General features: G+C 44.7%; 1 protein-coding gene across 3 annotated transcripts in view; it reads left to right on the top strand.

The window, feature by feature from the left end:
• Nucleotides 1–19,855, top strand: part of HPS3 (HPS3 biogenesis of lysosomal organelles complex 2 subunit 1) — a 69,595-nt gene that overhangs the window by 28,552 nt on the left and 21,188 nt on the right. For all 3 annotated transcript variants that reach the window (XM_073674644.1, XM_073674643.1, XM_073674645.1), the window contains 5 exons: nucleotides 151–349; nucleotides 11,099–11,180; nucleotides 14,143–14,294; nucleotides 15,084–15,192; nucleotides 18,575–18,756. In XM_073674644.1, the coding sequence (XP_073530745.1) occupies nucleotides 151–349; nucleotides 11,099–11,180; nucleotides 14,143–14,294; nucleotides 15,084–15,192; nucleotides 18,575–18,756 (724 nt within the window). The remainder of the gene's footprint in view (nucleotides 1–150; nucleotides 350–11,098; nucleotides 11,181–14,142; nucleotides 14,295–15,083; nucleotides 15,193–18,574; nucleotides 18,757–19,855) is intronic.

The raw sequence follows: 19,855 nt of genomic DNA, 5'->3' as shown, positions 1-19,855 counted from the left end.
TAAAGAAAAAAACCTATTTCATAAACAATAGGTTATGTCATATAAATAATACCCGGGTAGTCCTGTAGTATGATTTCTGATCTATGGTGGTTTGTGAATCGGACAGCTCTGAGTTGCCAAGAATTTCAGTTTCACCTTTTTTCCTTTTAGAAAACCATGTTCTTCCTACTGAAGCCAGAAACACAGTTTCTCGGAAGGAAGTTTTGAGCCTTTTTTGCTTCTTCTCCATGCCGCATACTGGCTACCTGTACACTCTCGTCAGCGCTGTAGAGCTGATATCGGTCTACCAGTATCCGGAGAGGTCACAGCAGGCGGTGCTCACTCCCGAGTTCCTGCACGTCATTACAAGGTATTCCTTTATTAAAATTTTTCGCAGTTTGGATGAGCTGTTTGTTGTTTTCCATATGGTACTACAATAAGGGTTCTAATAAGAAAACATATACAGTTATACTCATTGTTCAAAAAGGCCCAGATATTCAATATATCACAGTTAGGGTGATTAATGAGTGGAACAGGCTGCCACGAGAGGTGGTGAGTTCCCCTTCAATGGACGTCTTCAAACAGAGGCTGGACAGACATCTGTCTGAGATGATTTAGTGAATCCTGCTTTGAGCAGGGGGTTGGACCAGATGACCCAGGAGGTCCCTTCCAACTCTACCATTCTATGAGAATGGCCACGCATGTTAAATGTCAATATGCCTGATCCTTTGTTCTCCAGGAAGATGAGTTTCACAGCAGCGTATTTCTCTTTCCCTACTAAATACCTCCATGGCTGGCCTAGCAGTGTGTGCATAAATAGTCAGCTGTCTAAGCTGTAAAAACCTTTAAAGGGGTATTCCGATCTCCCAAAATCCTATCCCAATATGTAGTGGATGTAATATTAATATCAGCAAATACCTCAGATTAGAATTGTAGTATAGTTATTTTGATTCGCTGTCGCTTACTCCATGTGCAGCGCATTGCAGTAATTTAGGTATCCATAGTTACAACAGCTAATAGTGACAGTTAGCGGTTAGTGGTTGTAACCATGGATACCTAAGCAGCTGAAATTCCCTGTACATCAGCAAATCAGATGAACTATACTACATTTCTAATTGGAGGCATTTGCTAATATTATTATTGCACCTACTACATATTGGGATTGGATCTTAGAGATGGGAATTGGTGTGGTGGAGTCGGTATAAAATGGTCCAGCTCCTAAAATCTACTATATAATTGTCTTATCCCGTCTGTCTGTCTCTGTCTGTCTGTCTCAGCGCCGCGGGATTTCTGAAAAAAGATGGCGGCCGTTAGCGGCTCATTTGGCGGACGGAGATGAGCGGCGCTAGCAGCACAACTACCCCGACCGGCGCTGCTGACCTCCATGTGGCTAACGTCAGAAGATCAGCGGCTTGGCCCACTGATCTCCTGACAGCAAGTGTGAACGGAGGACCGGGGAGCGGCGCCGCTGGTCGGGATGCTTCTGCTGCGAGCAGCCGCTCATCTCCCGGCTTCTCGCAGCAGAAGGAACCGCACAGGCAGCGCCGCTCCCGGGCCCACACTAATACGACGCTGATTGGTCGCGGTGGCCGGCCGCGATTAATCAGCAGAGCGGCGTTTACATTTGCCGCCCATCTCGCTGATTGGTCACGGCCGGCCACCGCGACCAATAAGCGAGATGGCCGGCAAATTTAAACCCCGCTCTGCTGATTGGTCGCGGCCGCAACCAATCAGCATTATTGGCGCCAAATTTTAACACCGCTTTGCTAATTGGTCACGGTTGCCCGCCTAGACCAATCAGCGATTTTGGCGCCAAATTTAAATACCGCTCTGCTGATTGCGCCCGGTCGGCGTCATACCTATTCTAGAATACCCGATGCGTTAGAATCAGGCCACCATCTAGTATATAATAAACTGGGTACAGTTTTGCCATCCGGTATGTGCTGAATATTTATAAGGAAATTCCTTTTATACCCTGAAATTGTTCGAGATGTTACCCATGTGGTTACTGCTTTGCACCAGCCCAAGTTAGTGTAGAGAGGTTGTTCTCTAGCCTTAAAATAATTAGGTCAGATTTGAGGTCATCTATGAAGGAGGATCTGATGGAGGCGATACATTTCTCAGAACAAATTCATAGACTGCACAAATATTAAGTACATTTGTTGAAAACTGCCCCCCCCCCCCACACTTACTGCATAGTGTATTGCACATTTACAATTTATTAACGTTTTTTGTCTTCTAAAGTTGTATTCCAATAAATATAACATAAAATATATCTAAATAGCTTCATTATTGTATCATAATGGTGATGATAAGCCTGATGTTACCATTTTACTACAGCAAATGTATCACTTAAACATGAGCCATGTATGAGGGAGTCTGAGCGAGGGAAATTAGGAGTCCGAGTGGGAGGTTTGGTTTACCGACTCCACATTCCTGATGAGAATACCCCTTTTAAAGGGTTATTCCTATCTTCATTGATGGGCAGAATTATTATTTATTATGCTGTGCTTATACATCACCATCATATTCCACAGTGCTTTATCGACATCATCGCTGTCCCCATTGGGGCTCACAACCTAAATTTTTAGGAGTATGTCCTTGGAGTGTGAGAGGAAACCCATAAAAACAATGCGCGAACATAAGCTCCTTGCTGATGTTGTCCTTGGGATTTGAACCCAGGACCCCAGCGCTGCAAAGCAACAGAGCTAACCACCGAGCCACTGTACTGATGGTACTTGTGAAACACAGAACTTTCCAGTTTACGGTTTATTAAAATGTACTGCTCATTGCCTAGGTCACCGGCCATCGCTGCGGCCTAGCACTGATGGCTGGACATGCACAGTGCTCTTTTCTCCTGAGCTTGTAAGCACTGCACTGAAACTGGCTGTGATCACACACTTGGCTCCCGATCCGGCCAGTGTTGGGGCCGCTGTGGTCCTCTGCTGGTGCACAGGCAAAGCTGCCCCGTGCAAACATTGAGATCACATACTTGGGGTGCACAGCACAACCATGCCATTGGTCCAAATTGCCGGTGACGCAAAATCACACCAGCCCCCCCAGCAAGCAGGAAGGGGGGACGCTGGAGAAAATGGTGGCACAAGCCTTTTAAGTGTTGCACAGTTTTGAGTTAACTTTTCCCTTATGTTGATTTATTCAGCAAATATCTAATAACTTATCGAAAATGCTGCATGTAAGAATATGAGCGATAACATAGGGATAGTCTGTTTCAGAGAGCAGCGGTGATTAGGGTGATTGATGCTATGTTAGAGTTTATTTCCACAGCCAAAAATATAGAAAACCGGAAGGTGAAGAGCCATGGATTTCACTGACAGATACAGCAGAAACCAAAAGTTTTGCTTTTTTTTTTTTTTTTTTTTTTGTTTTTTTTGTTTTTTTTTTTTTGTTTATATATAAAAGTGTGATTACTTCTGTCTGGTTGTTGTGATGCCATTTTCCTGGTGATTTTAGTAAACCGGAAGCAAATGGTTGTCAGCTATAAAGACAATTGTGTTTGTCATTGTTTTATCCCTTCATGTGTTAGTTTTCAACATTTTCTGGGCCAAATGTTTTGCATATTTTGTCATGGGTAGTCGAATTTTGCCTATGTTTTTATGTCTGTGTTTTTAAGTTATAACATGGCAAAGACTAAGCCAAATTTATCACCAGACTTCAGGAAGCTTATTATTCTGAGAGTGAAGTCAGGCAAAAGCCAAAAAGAGGTAGCTATAGCATTCAGCTTCTCTCAGAGCCAAGTGTCACGTATATTAAAGAAAGAAAAAGAAGGTTATGGAACAGCTGACAAACCTAGGGTGGGCAACCATGGAAAACTTCCTCCAGAGTTGATCACATTATTAAGAAAAAGTCAGCATCTGATGTTCTTAAAAGTGTTGTACAGACTTCACATGAAATGAACAAAGAATATGAGGTCAAAGTGAGTCGCCAAACTGTGGTGTGACAGCTAAGAGCAGTAGGGCTGAATGCACGAGTTCCAGTCAAGAAGCCTTTCATCTCCGCAAAGAACCGAAAGGTCCTACTTGAGTTTGACAAAGAACACAGCCGATGGAAAGAGATAGATTGGTCTAAGGTGTTGTGGTTGGATGAATCCAAGTTCAATCTCTTTTATAGTGATTGCAAGCACTATATATACTGCCCAATTGGAAAATGTAATGATGTAAGGTACCAAACACCTACAGTGAAACATAGTGGTGGCCATGTCATGGTTTGCGGCTGCTTTTCTGCATCTGCCGTTGGCCCTCTGTATAGAATTGATGGAAATATGAATGCTACCATGTACAAGGATATACTGGAGAATGTAATGCTGCCACATGGTAAAACAAAAGTAGACAGGGGAGAAAATTCCAGCAAGACAATGATCCTAAGCACACATCCAATTTAGTCAAAAATTGGTTAGCAAAGAATAAATGTTCGACTGTTGTAATGGCCGAGCCAATCACCTGATTTACACCCTATAGAGCGCCTTTGGGATGAGTTAGGGAGACTAGTTGGTGCCCATACCCATAATAATAAAGATGAATTGTTTGCAGATCTACAAATGAAATGGAGCAAGATCCCTCAAGATGTCTTGAATACCCCAGTGGCTTCAATGCCCCCTCAGTGTGGTGAAGAAATTAAAGCAAGAGGTTATGCTACAAAATACTAAGTTATGGCATTGTAAATAATGAACTACTCTCTATGTTGTGATCAATAAATGCAAAACTTTTGGCCGTCAGTTTTCTTTAACTAAATGACCATACCTGTATTCAAAATCATTATGGTTAAAATTAAGGTCTTGCATGATGACAACTTCATGGACTTTCATTCATCACAAGGGAAATGGCCTCACAACAACCAGACAGAAGTAATCACACTTTAAAAAAAAAAAAAAAATGTTGGGCTGCTACTGTATATTTGTGATATGTGTGCACTCGTCAGATGTATGTTTAATTCTTTACAAGTATCCCGAGTATGTTATCTACTAGGATCTAATTTATATGCAGAGCAATATATGATCATAAAAATGTAAAATGACTGAAAATTGGTACAAAAACTGTAAAGCTAATTGATCATACTTCCAGAGATGTTCTGTGCTTGAGATGTTCTGCAGAAGGAAAATCTATTTACTCTGTCGCCTCATTGGGGGACACAGGACCATGGGTTATGCTGCTGTCCACTAGGAGGCGACACTATGCTTAATCTGAAAAAGATTAACATTGGCTCCTCCCATGCAGTATACACCCCTGGACGGCGTCAGCCATCTTCAGTTTTAGCTTAGTGTCAGTAGGAGGCACACCGTTTCATCTTCACTCGTTCCTCGCTTCAAGCACAGGATCACAGATGAAGAAAAGAGGGTCTCTTTTCAAAGACCCCCGGTATGGCTCCTTCCTTTGCCCCCGTCTGTGGGGCACGGTTGAAGTGGAGATGGCGCTGCCACCATACTGCTCCCTCGCCGGGCCCGTAGGGTCTGGTACGAGGTTGAGAACCCCCTCCTTCTCCATTTCTCCACGACTTGGTCAGAAGCTGAGGTTGGATAAAGCCCCTGAAGGTGACAGCGGCACCCTCCCTAATCCCCCTTCGGGGGGTATTAGGTTGAGACACCGTCAGGTAGGCTTCGGTGAGCTGCAGCTTCAGACCCCTCCAGCAGCACATAGCAGCCGTCATCCAGCAGCACATACAGGAACCACAGTTTTCACTGGAGGCTCCAGTACAAGCCGGGGAAGGTGCAGGCATCCATGGCTCAAGTGGTGCAGGCCCTCACAGTGTCTGCCCCAGCGACAACTTTATTATGTAAAAAGGGGGTCCTCCTCAGAGTCGCCCCCCCCCCCTTTATCGATCTCCCCACCGCCATGTTGCCTATGGAACCGGGGGGGGGGGGTCCGGTGCTTATCCGACCTCCCCCCGGTCCACCGCGCTATCCTGGAGCCCTTTTCGGGCACTATCTTAAATTTAGGCCGCCCACTACGCCCCCCGGAGATGCTTTTGACACTATCAGGCTTCATACAGAGGGCGGAGCCGAACTGCAGGGCGCGCATCCCTATGGATGCACGCGCCCTTTCAGCGCCCCGCCCCCTTCTCCTTCACACTGTCGGCGGCCATCTTAGCTGCACGCAGAACGAGACCTGCCAGCTCTCCGGGGAGGCACAGGACCAGGTTTAATCAGCGCTCACAGGGGCACACTAAGGGTGGGGTAAGTGCACAGCCTGTGTTTACCTCAGCTGTGAAACTCTGCATATACTGCATCCTCTGCACAGACAGCCCCTCGGCATAGCCACTCGAGGTGCACTATGCTGGGCTCAAAGCCTACGAAACCAGGCAGGACAGCTTCTACACTTGCCTACAGCCTGTAACATTGCTCTCCCCAGCGGTAGCACGTATCCGTATTGTAAGGATTGCATACAGGCTACTGTGCCAGAGTCCCAAGCAGCCCCTACTATATCATGTTGCCACGCCAGAATCTGTCACTCAACTGTCACAATCTATGTCACAGTCTATAAAATCCAACTGCTTCAGGCTATGCTAAGTCATATTTCTTCTATGAAGCATGCACAAACAGAAGGTCTCTCCCATCCACACTCTGGCCCAGGCACGTCCAGGTCAGACTTAGGACCCAAGCGTACCCAATCACGCTGTTCTGCGTCTTCACACAGTACACGGTCATCCATGTCCAGAGACAGAGACCGTAGTCCCAGATCTTCTAGACAGTCCCCTAATAGGAACAGGGACTATATTTCTCCTTTCCACTCACCGGCCAGAGAAATATCCTGACTCGCCTAGCAGACACATCAGTGACACACAGGAGTCACAAGGCATTTGTGACTCCGACTCAGATAAGTAGACTGACGAATCTCTAACGCCATCTCCAACTAGCAATGCGGCGCTACCGGAGGACATAATCTCGTCCATACATTGGGTACTGAACATTTCTGATCCGACACACTCAAGAAACAATTTCATTTCAGGGACCTCCAAAACCGGCTAAGTTCAATTTCTACAGCCTAACAAGAAGCTCGCCACTCGCTAGCTTGTGGGAATCAGATACCCCTTTCCTCAGGAAACTTTCAAGGAATGGACAAACCCCCAGCAGTGGACCCTCCAGTATCCAGGCTGGCAGCACAGACACTTCTTTCTCCGCCAGATAGCTCAACCCTCAGGGATGCAGCAGATCGGCAGGTAGAAAGTTTGGCAAGCTCCCGAGATCGCTTCGGTTTGGGCATCTAAAGCCATAATAGCTTGGGCTGACAATTTACAAACTAGCTTTCAAGCTTCTGCCCCTGAACTGTCTCAACAAGCAGTTCAAATAGCAATTGTGGCAGATTTCCTAATCCATGCGGCTCTTGATTTAGAAAGATGCGCAGCGGTAGCATTCACATTCCGTCACTATTGGACGCATTCTCTGGTTACGTGAATGGAAAGCGGATGCAACCTCAAATAAGTCTCTCACATATCTTCCATATTTCAGAGGTCGACTGTTTGGTGAAAGGTTGGACACAATGATATCCAACGCCCCAGGGGGTAAGAGTACCTCTCTTCCCCAACTGAAGTCAAAACGCAATTTTAATAAACGTAACCAAACTAGGTTCCGGTCCTTTCGGAACTCTTCCGGCTGGTCCGTCTCTCGTCCAGCACAGACTAACAGCCGCTTCACCTGCAAGCAAGTCTCCAGGTCGACCCAAAAGTCGGACAAGACATGGCGGTCAAAGACAGGCCAATCAAACGCTCGTGGTCTCTAAAGGAGTCCCCACCAGTAGGCGACCGACTTTCGCTATTTTGCCAAGTCTGGCTGCCTGTTACAAAAGACAGGCGGGTCAGGGAGCTAGTATCTTCAGGATACAAAATAGAATCCCCTCCAAACAGATTCATCATTTCTGTGCCCCCAAAGCCGCTAGAAAAAGCCCAGGCTTCTCACCAGAAGGTCTTCTCACTACTTCAAGCGCAAGTCATAATGCCTGTCCCAACAGCCGAGCGCTTTCACGGGTCCTACTGCAATCTTTTTGTAGTCCCCAAGAAAGGAGGCGGAGCAAGGCCCGTTTTAGATCTCAAACATCCACAAGTATGTAAGAGTACGTCATTTTCGAATGGAATCGCCTCGCTCTATCATAGCATCCATGGAAAAAGGAGAATATCTCGCATCCCTAGACATTCAGGATGCGTACTTGCACATACAATTGCACCTGCTCATCAAGACATTCCTCAGGTTCGCAATCAATCAGAACCACTACCAGTTCGTGGCTCTCCCGTTCGGGCTCGCCACAGCTCCCAGAGTGTTCACCAAAGTCATGGCAACCACCATGCAGGTCTTACACTCCAGATATATAGTAGTCATCCCATACCTAGACTATCTCCTCGTCAAGGCTCCCACCTTCAGGGACTGTGAGTTCAGCGTCTCAATCACGATCGTCACTCTGAACCGCCTAGGTTGGTTAGTGAACTTGCAAAGCCGTCACCAACACCAACCCAATCCTTGACATTCCAGGAATGCTATTCAATCCTCCCGATCTCTCTGATTCGCCATGAGAGTCCTTGGCAGGATGGTGGCGTCAATAGAAGCAGTTCCATTTGCTCAGCTTCACCTCAGACCTCTCCAATTAGACATTCTCAGGTCTTGCGACAGGAATCCTTCTTCCCTCGACAGTAGATTACAACGGAAGTCGTCAGCCGAGAAGTTCCTTCATTGGTGGTTCAACCGGTCCTCTCTGACAAAAGGAAAATCCTTTCTCCCAGGTCAATGGAAGATCCTGACCACCGACACAAGCCTGACGGGTTGTGGTGCAGTATATCTACTCCACAGAGCACAGGGCAAATGGTTTCCAGCGGAAGCAACCTTGCCCACCAATATTCTGAAAATTCGGGCCATCCTCCTGGCGCTGAGAGCATTCCAGCACTTACTGGCAGCTTCCCACATCAGAGTCCAGTTGGACAATGCCACGGCCGTGGCATACGTCAGTCACCAAGGGGGGACCCGCAGCGCTCAAGCAATGTGAGAAGTGACACACATTATCCACTGGGCAGAGACAACGGACTCTGTTATCTCTGCAGTCCACATTCCGGGTGTAGACAACTGGGAAGCAGACTTCCTCAGCCGACAAGAAATACACTCTGGAGAATGGGCTCTCCACCCCGAAGTCCTCCAGTAGATCTGCCATCGTTGGGGCACTCCGGATGTGGACCTAATGGCATCTCACCTCAATGCCAAAGTCGCCAACTTCATGGCTAGATCACACGGTCAGCGAACTCTGGCGGCGGACGCCCTGGTTCAGGATTGGGCCAAGTTCCAACTTCTGTATTTTTTTCCGCCTCTCCCTCTGATTTCCAGAGTGGTGAGAAAGATCAAACAGGAAGGAGTTCCAACCATCCTAATCGCTCCGGACTGACCCAGGCGTACATGGTACGCCGACATAGTACGGCTCATTGCAGACGCTCCCTGGCGTCTTCCCGACCGCCCGGATCTTCTGTCACAAGGTCCGTTCTACCATCAGAACTTTGAAGCCCTCAGTTTGACGACGTGGCCATTGAAACCTGGGTGTTAACACAAGCAGGTTTTTCGCCAGACGTCATTACAACCACGTTCAGAGCAAGAAAACCAAACTCTGCCAAGATTTATTACTGTACCTGGAAAGCCTTCTTTACCTGGTGCGAATCTTGTAACCATGCCCCACTACCCTATTCCTTTCCTAGGGTACTCGGCTTTTTTTCAATCCGGCCTGGAAGCCAAACTATCTCTGGCCTCCCCTAAAAGCCAAGTATCAGCTTGGTCTGTACTTTTTCAGAAAAGCATTGCACACAGACCGCAAGTCAGAGCTTTTTCTTCAGGGGGTTTCATGTTTGATTCCACCCTACAATCGACCACTAGAAACGTGGGACCTTAACCTGGTGCTCACAATACTACAGGAAGCACCCTTTGAACCACTTAAGGAAACTCCACTCCGTCTTCTATCTCAGAAGGTGGTTTTTCCCTGTTGCGATCACGTCACTGCGAAGAGTGTCTGAGCTCACGACACTCTCCCGCAGACAACCATTCCTAAATTTTCTCCAGGATAAGGTAGTCCTTCGTACGGTTCCATCCTTTCTCCCAAAGGTTGTCTCAGGCTTCCATCTCAACAAAGAGATTTCCTTACCATCCCTCTGTCCGGCTCCGGTTCATAGAGTGGAAAAGGCTTTGCATGCGCCCTTCAGAAAATCGGACTCTCTTTTCGTCCTTTTGGAAGGTGGTCGCAAGGGTCTTCCAGCCTCTAAGGCTACCCTTGCCAGGTGGTTTAAGTCCTCCATACAAGAGGCTTACCGCCTCAAAAATTCTCCCCTTCCCGCTGGTATTAAGGCCCATTCTACATGTACGGTAGGGGCCTCCTGGGCCAATCGCCAACAGGCCTTGGCACAACAAGTGTGTAAGGCAGCCACCTGGACCAGCCTACACACATTTACCAAGCACTACAGCGTTCATACCCAGTCCCCAGCAGACGCGAGCCTGGGCAGACGCGTGCTACAAGCGGCGGTATCCCAATCCTAGGGAACCGCCCACATGATATTCGTCCATTGCTTCCCACCCAGGGACTGCTTTGGGACGTCCCATGGTCCTGTGTCCCCCAATGAGGCGACAGAGTAAAGGAGATTTTTGTGTACTCACCGTAAAATCTTTCTCTTAGCCTCTAATTGGGGGACACAGCACCCACCCTGTTGCCCTTCAGGGCCGTTAAAGTTGAGTTCTCATATTGGTTTTCCTTTGAGTTCTTATATAGTTACCTTTTTTATAGGCATAACTATATTATTTATCTATAGTTGCCTTTTTATAGGTATGACTATGATATCTGTGTCTTTTGCACAAAACTGAAGATGGCTGACGCCGTCCAGGGGTGTATACTGCATGGGAGGAGCCAATGTTAATCTTTTTCAGATTAAGCATAGTGTCGCCTCCTAGTGGACAGCAGCATAACCCATGGTCCTGTGTCCCCCAATTAGAGGCTAAGAGAAAGAGATTTTACGGTGAGTACACAAAAATCTCCTTATCTAGACATTACTTGTGCAGAGCCTTTAGAGCTGTCATGCACATTACAAGAATTGGGAAGTTGTCTGCATATAAGTAATTATTAATAAAATAATATTTTTTCCAATTTTCTCTTTACAGTAACAATTTGCAGTGCTTCACAGTCAGGTGCAGCGCAGCCGCAGCTCGGGAAGAGGACCCCTATATTGATACAACTATGAAGGTATATGACCCTATCTCTGTAATGGGAAAGTCTATCTTCACTGAATACAGATTTTACCTTAGAATTGAGAATTTTGATCATGACTGATCAGTCCTGTCAGAGAAAGAAACAGATTTCTCTGATAAGATATATTACAAAGTTGCTTATTTTCATGTGTACTATTGATTTATGAAATAAAAATTAAAATGACGGTCACTCTAAGTCATGACCATGATATTTTGAAATGTAATTTAGTGTTCAGTTCCTTTTAGAAGAGATGCTGATAAAAAAAAAAAATAAGAAAAGTATCTCTAAGATCACATTCAGTATTTGGTCAGTATTTTACATCAGTATTGCTAATCTGAAACCAGGAGATGAACAATCAGAGGAAAAGTATAATAGAAACACCTCTTCAGAGCAAGACGGACTTGTGCTACTTTTTCCACAGTGTATGGTGACTTCAGGAGGAGGTGGGGAAGGAAGCTGCTTTCTCTGATGAGATACATTACAACGTTTCTTATCACCTGTACTATTGATTTATGCAACATTTGTTGAAAGTACAGTTCTGTTTTATTGAGAGCAGCTTAATGTAAATACTGAGACCCTAATTCATGCGATATGTCACTTACTGTGCTATTTGCTGTAGTTTAGATAATCTCCTGATAAAACAGATTTTATCACTAGTGGACTAGTAAACCTGTTACCATGTAGTCCTCCTTATTCATGATCTCTGTACAATCCCGCCTCCACCACTGATTGGCAGCTTTCTGCCTATGCACAGTGTACACAGAAAGCTGCCTCAGTGGTGAGGGCGAAGTTATACAGAGCTTAGGGGTCAATTAGGATTACCATAATTTTTAATATTTACCAAATGCCAGAATAATATGAGAGAGAGAATATTTTAAGGCATTTTTATTACTTAATGCAAAGTTAGAAGTTTACATACATTTCATTAATATTTGGTATCATTGCGCTTAAACTGAATGACTTGGGACAAATGTTTGGGATATCCATCCACAAGCTTCTCACAATAGTTGGTCGGAATTTGAGCCCATTCCTCCTGACAAAACTGGTGTAACTGATCCAGGTTGTAGGTCACCTTGCTCACACCTGCCTTTTTAGCTTTGCCCATACATTTTCAATAGGATTGAGATGAGGGCTTTGTGATCGCCACTCCAAAACATTGACTTTGTTATCCTTAAGCCACTTTGTTACCATTTTGGCAGTATGCTTTGGGTCATTGTCCATTTGGAAGACCCATTTCTGCCCAAGCTTTAACTTCCTGGCTGATGTCTTCAGATGTTGCTTCAGTATTGCTACATAATCTTCTTTTCTCATGATGCCATCTATTTTGTGAAGTGCACCAGTCCCTCCTGCAGCAAAACAATCCCACAACATGATGCTGCCACCCTCATGTTTCACAGTTGGAATGGTGTTCTTACGCTTCCAAACGTCTCGCTGGTCATTATGCCCAAAAAGTTCAATTTTAGTTTCATCTGGACAGGTCTCCAAAAAGGTCTTTGTTCCTGTGTGCATTTGCAAACATTAATCTGGCTTTTTTCTGTTTCTTTTGGAGTAATGGCTTCTTCCTGGCAGAGTGGCCTTTCAACCCATGTTGATACAGTACTCTTTTCACTGTGGTTATTGACACAATCTTACCAGCTTCCGCCATCATCTTCACAAGGTCTTTTGCTTTTGCCCTTGGATTGATATGCACATGTCGGACCAAAGCACGTTCATCTCTGGGACACAGAACCCGTCTCCTTTCTGAGCGGTATGATGACTGGACATTCCCATCTTGTTTGTACTTGCATATAATTGTTTGTACAGATGAACGAGACACCTTCAGGTATCTTGAAATTGTGCCCAGGGATGAGCCAGACTTGTGCAAGTCTACAATTGTCTTCCTGATATCTTGGCTGATTTCTTTAGACTTTCCTATGATGCTACACAAGAAAGCAGTGTGTTTCAGGTGTGCATTAAAATACATCCACAGGTGTGTCTCTAACTCACATGTTGCACAAAAATCAGAAGCTTCCAAACACATGACATCATCATTTGAGCAGTTCATAATTGTTTAAAGGCATAGTAATCTTAGTGTATGTAAACTTTTGACTTTACAGTAAGTAATAAAAATGCCTTAAAACATTCTCTCTCTCTCATTATTCTGGCATTTGGCAAATATTAAAAATTCTGGTAATCTTAATTGATCTAAAATGGGAAAGGTTTATTCTGATTTCATGTCAGATATTGACAAAAACATACATATGTGTCTTTTTATATAGTGTATGTAAACTTCTGGTTTCAACTGTATGTGGTGGGTCATTGAGGTTTAATGCTATTTACCCGGTGTAGTGTTGGGATTGATCTGCAATGCCAAGCACAGTATCTACTAAATGTGCTGAGCTGTGCCTGGTACACAGCGGATCAGCAGTGCTCCTGGGAGTCGGACTTCAATCAATCTGATTTGATTGATCAAAATCCTGAAAAACTCCTGTGTTTAATTTAAAAAAAAAATAAAAAAATAATTTTACGTTCCCTATATGCTGTCCACATGCATTAGATTAATGAAGTCAGATCCCCTGACAATTTAATGTGTGTTGGGGCCGTTTTTCCTCTGAGATGTGTCAGGGGACACAAACTTTAGGCATGTTGTAGTTTTTCTTATAAATCACAGGCAGTTGCACCCTCCTCTTCCTCTAAAGCAATAAACATGCAGACTAGACTGATGCAAGCGTGTATGGGAGATCAGACCCAAAGCCGTAGTATGACCAGGCCCGTGCAGCAGACCAGAGCGTACAATTCATCTGGTTGTGAATTGTTCAGTAATATTGAGGGCTATTGGATAACGATTTACATATATCAGATTTCAGGCGCTGTCCTGTCCGCTTCACTTTGCTGTATACACCTCTTTATTTCCGGGAGCCAGTTGGCTTTAGGTTCTTCTCTAGCGTTTATGAACTTTACCCTTTTTCGTTCCCAGACTTGCCCGCCGGTATCCCTCAATGTCAGTACACTAAGGATGCAACTATTTATTGGATTAAAAGCCATCCAGCACTTTAATAACTACATAATCATCTTGACAAGAGCGGATATTGAGGATGGGGCAAATAAAAAAAGAAAAAATGCCAAGAGGTAATTTTTGCCTTTTATACCTTGTTTCTTATTGATTGGTAAGGAGAACACTGTAATATAAAAATAGAAAATACAGCGCTGATCACATGGGCGAGGGTCTTGAGCCCCCCATTCTTCCATACTGGACAAACCAAGTCAGGAAAAAGTCTGGAAAAATTTAAATTGAGCGTCACCGCTCACGTGCCACTGTCACTCCACCAAAGCGCCTTGTATCTGAGGGCTTGTAGTGTGGTGGAACTTGGTTTCTGACTGGTGGTGGTCCCTGCACAAAGGGGCCATTTGTGATCAGACACTTATAACCCAGCCTGTAGATCGGTAGGAAAATGCCTTAAAGGGGTTGTCCGGTGAAGACAAGTTTTCACCTATCCATAGAATGGGTAATAACTTATAGATCAGTGGGGGTCCAACCACTGTTACCCACTTCGATTGGCAGAAAGAGGAACTCTTTATCCCTGTTAGAATAGAGCCGTAGTGTACATGCTCGACCGCAGCTCCATTCATTCCCTATGGGATTGCTGGAAAAAGCAGAGCTCAGCGCTCGGCAGTCCCATAGGAGGTGAATAGGGCCGCAGTCGTGCTTGGACACTGACGCTCCATTTCAGCAGGTATAAGTTCCCGTTCTGCCAATTGGTGAGAGTCCCAGCCGTTGGTCCCTCATCAAACACCGGACAACCCTTTTCACAAGAACAGGGAAAGATTAGCCAGTTTTTACTAAATCCACACTTTTTCCCAAAGCGATCTAGTAACAACTGGTGTGTATGTTTCATGCTAGTTTACATTTCATTGTAGCCCAAGAAAAGCGAGCAGTGTGAAGGACAAGACCCCCAGTGTGTCTGAACATGGCTGGAATCTGTATGTTGTGAGCACTACACCTACTCTCCAGCTCTACAAAGAAATGGTATTCATTTTTATTACATTTAGTACAAGTATGTGTGCATGGTGTAATGTATTCATCTTACAGGGGCGGTACAAGATTAGTAGAACATGGCTGATCTGCGGTGTCACTCCCATCCATGCCTTGTCTGGTATTGTAGCTCGGCTTCATTGAAGTAAATGAGGCGGAGGTGCAATACCAGACACAGCACGTGGACACGTGAGGTGCTGCATTTGAATAGAATGGCTAGATTTTTCTAATTTTGTACATCTCATAACAAATAGGCAAGAGAAAAAGTGTGCTTAAAGAATAGGAGCAGTAGATACCTGATACAACCTCCTTCATTCCAGCACTGCTGCTCCCACAGTTGGGAAGCCTCATGCCAAAAACAGACACAGTAACTAAAACCTAATAAGCAGTGTGTATATGACAAACATAGCTCACTGATTTAATTTCCCCCAGAAAAAGCAAGGCAAAACGCGCGTCGGGGTGGAGGAATGCAGTATCTTACCTATCGTTGATACCACCAGCACTTTTTCATGGGTAAAGAAAATATTTTTACCATGTATTTATTGTTATGGTGGATCCAGTCTGGGCATTTATATGCATAACTTGGTATCACGGTTATTCATATGACACACAAAGGGTGTATGATTGTACCTAGATTGTTAATGAAATCAGTTAGCTTGGTTTGTCCTATACATTGCTTATTAGGTTTTAGTTACTGTCTGTTTTGGCATGAGGCACCATATCCTATTTTAATCTTTCCATTATAGTAATTGACTAATAAAGATTTACATTTTATGCAGAATCCCTGTAGTGTTCACTTATTTGGTCCTGGGCTGCATTTTCAGGGATCATGATGTAATATATGATCTGTGCCTTCCATATGTCTCCCTGTATCTATGATATCAAGCATTGATAACATGGGTGAACCCCTAAAAAAATGTTTTATCACCAGGAATAATTCCTCCTATTCCAACCACAAAGAAACTTGGTGCAGGGAGAATTCTACATTCTGTGTTGTATATGTGACTGTGGCGGGTGCCCCTGTGCCAAGCATCTTATGTGCAGGCACCGTCTGTATCTAGTAAGCGGGCCGGATCAAATTTTTCTGATTTATAAATAAACCCTTTAATTGCTGTCTCTGTGTATGATGCATAACTTATTTTGCAATCTCCCCCAGTACTAGTGTTCACCTACATTTCACCACTGCTCCTCTCCGGTCGTCTTCTGTGTGCGTAGTATACACAGTGTCGTGGTCTCACTCACACATGACGGCGCCTGCCAATCAATGCTATTTGACCACAACGTGCTTGAAATGTCTCTTGATATTCTACTGATTAAAAAATAGCAAAAACACAAACCCACCTAACAGATGTAAAAATGAGACTGGTGCAGACATAGTTCAAAGAAACAGCGCAAACACTTCCATAAGATTAAAGTAGTAGATTGATCTATACCACAAACATGATCTTTGTAACACGCAGAATGTCCTCCAGAATTCCTCTCTTCCACCACATTTACAGCCTTGTTGGTATGTAGATGGAAAACAAGCACATCACGTGATATTCTGTATAGACTACCTAAGGAAGAGAGTCAACAATAAAATGGTAAAATTAATAAAGTACCATAATTAAATTACGCTGTTTTGCTCATATGGGCCCTTTAATATCTAAAGCTACAAAACCCTGTTAATTAAAGTCTAGTGTGATCCTCTCTTTGGATGTTCTTTTCCACATTGTTAGGATAGAAGTGGCTGTGCAAATAAGACATTCAAGGGCATCCTGTAAAGCAATTAGAAGTTAAACAGTAAGAACAACTGCAGAAACTGTAAAGGCCCCGTCACACATAACGAGATCGCTAGCGAGATCGCTGATGAGTCACGGTTTGGTGACGCAATAGCGATCTCGCTAGCGATCTCGTTATGTCTGACAGGTAGCAACGATCAGGCTCCTGCTGTGAGATCGCTGATCGTTACAAAGCTTCCTGGACCATTCCTGGGTCGTTGCGCTCCCGCTGGGCAGTGTGCATCGCTGTATTTGACACCTTGTCAACGACCTCGCTAGCGATTCGGAACTGAGACACATTGAGGTGCATAAATTGGACTTTTCTGCGTTCATCGTCCCTGATTGGTGGTCACTACTGCGTCCTTGTTTTTTTCAGATCCCACCAGCGTTCTCCGGCTGTGACTCCACTTTGAACAAATCAGACATCTTTAGCGAAGTAGGTATTGTTTGGGGTCTCAAATGAGTTTCCATTTTTAATTCATTTATAGGACATCTACCAATTATCTGCTATCATTGCTCTTCAGGGAGGGAGGGCTTGGCTTCAATAGCGATCTCGTTAGCGATCTCGTTATGTGTGACGGGGCACCAGGACCGTTAAAATACTGGCAGCAGTTGTCGCGGCAGGTCTTCGCATCATGGGTGTTTCTGCCATGTCCCACTGGTTGAAGGCCTGCAATTGCAGGATCGTTTGCACGCTATTCACCGAGCTCCACTTCCCCATTGGCTCGGTCCACAGAGTCCACAAAGCCAGGCGGACAGTACGTAATTGCATCACGTCGACGAAGAAAGTTTTGAAGCGTGCAACAGGCCAAAAGAACAGTCTATTGATTTAAGCTTCATGTTAATTGGCGTATGAAAAACTCTGAAGCGGTTGGCCACGACAGCGTGTCAGAAAACGTGCTGTGTGGGTGTGTGTGCACGAGACCCCTAAAATATCTGCCCATGCAAAAGCATATATATACAGATAGAAGCCAAGCCCTCCCTCCCTCCCTGAAGAGCAATGATAGCAGATAATTGGTAGATGTCCTATAAATGAATTAAAAATGGAAACTCATTTGAGACCCCAAACAATACCTACTTCGCTAAAGATGTCTGATTTGTTCAAAGTGGAGTCACAGCCGGAGAACGCTGGTGGGATCTGAAAAAAACAAGGACGCAGTAGCGACCACCAATCAGGGACGATGAACGCAGAAAAGTCCAATTTATGCACCTCAATGTGTCTCAGTTCTGAATCGCTAGCGAGGTCGTTGACAAGGTGTCAAATACAACGATGCACACTGCCCAGCGGGAGCGCAACGACCCAGGAATGGTCCAGGAAGCTTTGTAACGATCAGCGATCTCACAGCAGGGGCCTGATCGTTGCTACCTGTCAGACATAACGAGATCGCTAGCGAGATCGCTATTGCGTCACCAAACCGTGACTCATCAGCGATCTCGCTAGCGATCTCGTTATGTGTGACGGGGCCTTAAGTCTTGGCAGATGGATGACTATAAGGAGTCTGCATTTAGAGCATTGTGAAACGTGTTGGATTGTTTTGTTACCATACTTTCTGGCCAGGATTTACATACTATACTGAATTTTCTTGGTCATCCATTCTATCTGCTGTCTTTATCAGGTAGAGTACAGCAAGAGATATGAGACGGTGAAGACCCATGGCAGTATTCACCTCCTGAGTGAAGCCCACCTCTTGCTGAGAGCGGCATTATTAAACCCAAATTTGGTGGATTCTGAAGCCCAGAAGGAGCTGATGGCGGCATTCAGAGAGAGCTGTGCGTACTTGGGAGATTGCTTCAGCAGGTGAGAATTCGGAAATGAAGTCACTAAATTTTTTCTTCTCCTTATTCCAAGAAATAAAGGGAAGGAAAAAAATTACACGTAATTTTTTAGAGATCCAGTCAGTTTTCCATCAATGTCACTGGCTTATTTTTGCATGGGGAACTCGTGTTTTTATAGCATACTTTAATCAGTTTTAACTGCATTTATTTTGCGGGAGGTATGGTGACCAAGAAACAGCAATTCTGTGTGTGTATATACAGTACAGACCAAAAGTTTGGACACGCCTCATTTAAAGATTTTTCTGTATTTTCATGACTATGAAAATTGTACATTCACACTGAAGGCATCAAAACTATGAATTAACACATGTGGAATTATATACTTAACAAAAAAGTATGAAACAACTTAAAATATGTCTTATATTCTAGGTTCTTCAAAGTAGCCACCTTTTGCTTTGATGACTGCTTTGCACACTCTTGGCATTCTCTTAATGAGCTTCAAGAGGTAGTCACCGGAAATGGTCTTCCAACAATCTTGAAGGAGTTCCCAGAGATGCTTAGCACTTGTTGGCCCTTTTGCCTTCACTCTGCGGTCAAGCTCACCCCAAACCATCTCGATTGGGTTCAGGTCTGGTGACTGTGGAGGCCAGGTCATCTGGTGTAGCACCCCATCACTCTCCTTGGTCAAATAGCCCTTACACAGCCTGGAGGTGTGTTTGGGGTCATTGTCCTGTTGAAAAATAAATGATGGTCCAAGTAAACGCAAACCGGATGCAATAGCATGCCGCTGCAAGATGCTGTGGTAGCCATGCTGGTTCAGTATGCCTTCAATTTTGAATAAATCCCCAACAGTGTCACCAGCAAAGCACCCCCACACCATCACACCTCCTCCTCCATGCTTCACGGTGGGAACCAGGCATGTAGAGTCCATCCGTTCACCTTTTCTGCGTCGCACAAAGACATGGTGGTTGGAACCAAATATCTCAAATTTGGACTCATCAGACCAAAGCGCAGATTTCCACTGGTCTAATGTCCATTCCTTGTGTTCTTTAGCCCAAACAAGTCTCTTCTGCTTGTTGCCTGTCCTTAGCAGTGGTTTCCTAGCAGCTATTTTACCATGA

This window comes from Phyllobates terribilis, unplaced genomic scaffold (assembly GCF_046119375.1).
Source record: "Phyllobates terribilis strain yellow unplaced genomic scaffold, ASM4611937v1 Scaffold_3__8_contigs__length_932513732, whole genome shotgun sequence".
Lineage (NCBI taxonomy): Eukaryota > Metazoa > Chordata > Amphibia > Anura > Dendrobatidae > Phyllobates > Phyllobates terribilis.
This window is presented reverse-complemented; position numbering and strand designations above follow the sequence as displayed.